At 35.0% G+C, this 4,220-nt stretch overlaps 1 protein-coding gene across 1 annotated transcript in view; it reads right to left on the bottom strand.

Annotated features, from left to right (window-relative positions):
- LOC106469962 (zeta-sarcoglycan-like) overlaps positions 1-3,374 on the bottom strand; it is a 28,858-nt gene extending 25,484 nt beyond the window's left edge. Inside the window, exons 1-2 of the mRNA XM_013930482.2 lie at positions 3,155-3,374; positions 2,073-2,192 (exon numbers count right to left, since the gene is read on the bottom strand). Of these exons, the coding sequence (XP_013785936.2) occupies positions 2,073-2,103 (31 nt within the window). The 5' untranslated portion in view covers positions 2,104-2,192; positions 3,155-3,374. The remainder of the gene's footprint in view (positions 1-2,072; positions 2,193-3,154) is intronic.
- Positions 3,375-4,220: the final 846 nt, after the last annotated feature.

Raw genomic sequence — 4,220 nt, forward strand, 5'->3', positions numbered from 1 at the left:
GGGGGGGGAGGCTATTTGAATGTTTCTTTTTTTGTGGTTTCCAATATTTAACATTTACATAAAAATAGGCTTAGTTTATTCGAGATCTAACTGGATATAACTGTTTATCAGTGCGCATGTCTATAAAACTTATTTACATGTGATGTTTAAAATATTTCTTGGCAGTAGTAGTACTTATCCTTCCTTACTGAATGGTCGTGCGTGGCCTAGTAGGTAGTGCTTGACAGAGAATCTGATGGTCCATGGTTCGCGTCCTGTTGCTGCACTTTAGGGGTCATGGATGAGTCATGAGAATTCCACTATTCGATTAGGGTGACCCAAAAGTCGGCGGTATGTGCTTTTGACTAGCTACTTTACCTCTAGTTTACCAGTTCAAAATTAGGGATGGCTAGCACTGATATCCATTGTGTAGCTTTCCAAGAATTAGGGATGGCTAGCACTGATATCCACTGTGTAGCTTCGCACAAATTAGGGATGGCTAGCACTGATATCCATATGTGTAGCTTCCCACGAATTAGGGATGGCTAGCACTGATGTCCATTGTGTAGCTTCCCACGAATTAGGGATGGCTAGCACTGATATCCATTGTGTAGCTTCCCACGAATTAGGGATGGCTAGCACTGATATCCATTGTGTAGCTTCCCACGAATTAGGGATGGCTAGCACTGATATCCATATGTGTAGCTTCCCACGAATTAGGGATGGCTAGCACTGATATCCATTGTGTAGTTTCCCACTAATTTTTGAAACAAACAAACAAACAGTACTTTTGTGAATGGTTCATTAAGAGCGAATGTTTAAAAAACAACTTACAACGCACACTTGTTAACATAACATTAAAATAACTTAAGAGTTAATATATATATATATATATATATATATTATTTATTATAAAATAATTGCATCAGGAGATTTTATGTTGTTTAATTGGAATATCCTAAGAATTAACGGAACATAAAAAACGTGTTAAGATGATAATAAATGTTTGTTTGTTTTGAATTTCGCGCAAAGCTACACGAGGGCTATCTGCGCTAGCCGTCCCTAATTTAGCAGTGAAAAACTAGACGGAAGGCAGCTAGTCATCACCACCCACCGCCAACTCTTTGGCTACTCTTTTACGAACGAATAATGGGATTGACCTTCACATTATAACGCCCCCACGTGTGAAATGACGAGCATGTTTGGTGGGTCGGGGAATCTAACCCGCGACTCTCAGATTGCGAGTCGAGCGCACTAACCACCTGGCCATGCCGGGCCAAGATGATAATAAAGAGATATGATTTTAAAACTAAAAATGCCTAACAACTACAGGATGGAGTACGTGATATTAGAATGATTTTGAATACACAAAGCAGTTAATCACGTAACAAACACACCGGATATGATGTCTCTGCAGAACGGCATGTATCAGAAATATATCTTAACAGTGTCTAGTGTTGCGTACGTTTTGTGATGCCATCGAAAACTGATCGCTTTTGAACATAATATGTAACAGCCCTTTCGGATGCCAAATATTCATACTGAGCAATTCCAAGACGCGTATGTCATTTGTACTTAATGACATAGAAAAACAAAGAAATATGGATCAAGTTGGGGAACCATAACTATCCTGAAAAAGACTTTCTACAAACTGTACCCTATTCGTAAAAGCAAAGTTCTCACGTCTTATAGTAAGTGAGAATCCCTCAACACGAAAACCGGGGGTAAATATCCGCCACGTGCCTCACACAACAGCAGGCAACATACTCAAGTAAATCAATATAAGTAACGTGTACATGACATATTTATACAACCATCACATACCTCAAGAAACTGGAGAATGAAATGGGTATTCATGCTGTTCCATATGAACAGATATGAGTCAAGTAGCCTATATATTTTTGTGTGATAGTATTGTAGAAACGGGCGCTGGGAACCGTCGTCCTCGTACACTAGATGGGATATTGAAAGCATGCAGGGAAGAGTGGTGTGCTTTGGATATGGTAGCATTATTACGAAGCCTTTTGCAATGTGTAAGTGATATCAAATACAAAACGAAGAGAGAAGTTAGTTCAGAGGACATTAATACCCACCACTGAATCGGAAGTTTTCTGTTCCTACCATGACCTCATCAACATCTGCTCGGAAGATGGTTTGACCTTCAGTGTTTTTAATTGTGAACTCTTCAGATACGGCTTCTACAACAGAATCCCCTTGAAAACAATAAAAATGATATAATTTAGACAGAAAAGAGGACTAATACAATACAACAATATATATATGTGTGTGTGTGTGTAAAAACGTAGGCGGAACACACTGAAGGAAGAAAACTACCATAATTGATGCGGCCAAAGCAAGGTGCCCTTCAAAGTATACCTCACATTAGTGTGTGTTGGATGTCGGAGCTCATACGTTAATAAGTGTTATATCTATCCAATGTCAGCGCTTGAACCAAAACATCATATTTAACACTACGTGAGTCAAGTCAACGAGGATACCCTTGGAGCTGCTGTTGTCCTATTTCGTGTTAACACTACGTGAGTCACGTCAACGAGGATATCTTTGGAGCTGCTGTTGTCCTACTTATATGTATAAGGATTTGTGTTCCTCCTTTAAACTATTTAATATATATATATAAGTTTTATGTTTCTCTGTTAAGCTATTATCTATATGTAAATATAGAGTTTTATATTCCTCCGTTACATTATTATATGTATGTATATATCATGTTTAATGTTACCTATATGCACATATATTTCAAACCATAACGTGATCTATCACTATGTTATTTCATCTATTTTCATACTCAAAAGCAGAATATTTGAAGCGGTTTTTGCAGTATTTGGAAATTAAAAATCGAGAAAAACGTACCAAAACAAAGTTATGAAATTCGCTTGATTTTCTGTCTCCTTCTATTCTGCTGACTGCAAATATTTGACTCGTTACTTTTCCATAAAAGAAAATATCATTATGTATCAAAGGAAGATGCACATATTTCGTAATGAATATTAACTAATGACTCTAAGTTTAATGCACTATATTTCTTGCGCATTTATTTAATTATTTCTGCTTCAAGTCCAAACTTTAATTTCATTACAATTTGTTAAACGCGCCTATTTTAATGTAATACAAAAAAAAAACTGATTTTGTTGAAAAAAAGAAAATCCTAACATACCTACAAAAATTCTGTTTGTAACAATCCCTTCGTGATTCCTGGCATTAATGGTAATGTTTTTTGAAGATTGGATCTTCAGTGGTTCGTCCTAGGAAATATCATTAAATTTATTGAGTTTAGAATTCACACACACAAAAAAAAACTTTAATTCAATTAAAAGACACTAACTCATTAACACAGCAGAGAAAAGTTTTCATGTTGCCTTAGGTCAAAAATCAGTTTTTGCTTGTTTGAAAGAAGTGTCTTCTCACTGTTACGATCAAATGATAATTATTCAGTAAGGTGTGAGAGAAAGCACTTCTTTATATAGTAAACTTTACATTAAGAGCACTTCTTTAGAGAGCAAAATTTACATTAAGAGCACTTCTTTAGAGAGAGTAACTTCACATTAAGAGCTCCTTAAGAGAGTAAACTTTACATTAATAGCACTTATTTAGAGAGTAAACTTTACTTTAAGAGCACTTCTTTAGAGAGAATAACTTCACATTAAGAGCTTCTTTAGGGAGTAAACTTTACATTAATAGCACTTATTTAGAGAGTAAACTTTACATCAAGAGCACTTCTTTAGAGAGAATAACTTCACATTAAGAGCTTCTTTAGGGAGTAAACTTTACATTAATAGCACTTATTTAGAGAGAAAACTTTACTTTAAGAGCACTTCTTTAGAGAGTAAACTTTACATCAAGAGCATTTCTTTAGAGAGTAAAATGTCGAAAAGGCAAAAATTTATATGTAAGAGGCTATATGTCTTTTATTTAGCTGGTACGTAAAAAATACATGTATCAATGTGAAATGTTATTGTTTTACCAGAGGTTGAACTAATATAAATAAAATATTAGAAATAATTCTGTTTTTTTAAGTTTCATGAAAGGATTTATCAGCTGTACAGAGTAACAGTTTTGTTTATTTTATTCACCAGGTGTAACCAGATATAGTAAGAACAGTTAGAGTGTATAAAATTGAAATTAAAGTACAATTTACATTTTTACCTTGTAGAAACGGAGTCAACTGCTATCCAAAAAATATATAAACAAGGATATTTCAGGAAATGTGTAAGCAATTAAAT

Source organism: Limulus polyphemus, unplaced genomic scaffold, assembly GCF_000517525.1.
Source record: "Limulus polyphemus unplaced genomic scaffold, Limulus_polyphemus-2.1.2 Scaffold3745, whole genome shotgun sequence".
In the NCBI taxonomy this organism is placed as follows: domain Eukaryota; kingdom Metazoa; phylum Arthropoda; class Merostomata; order Xiphosura; family Limulidae; genus Limulus; species Limulus polyphemus.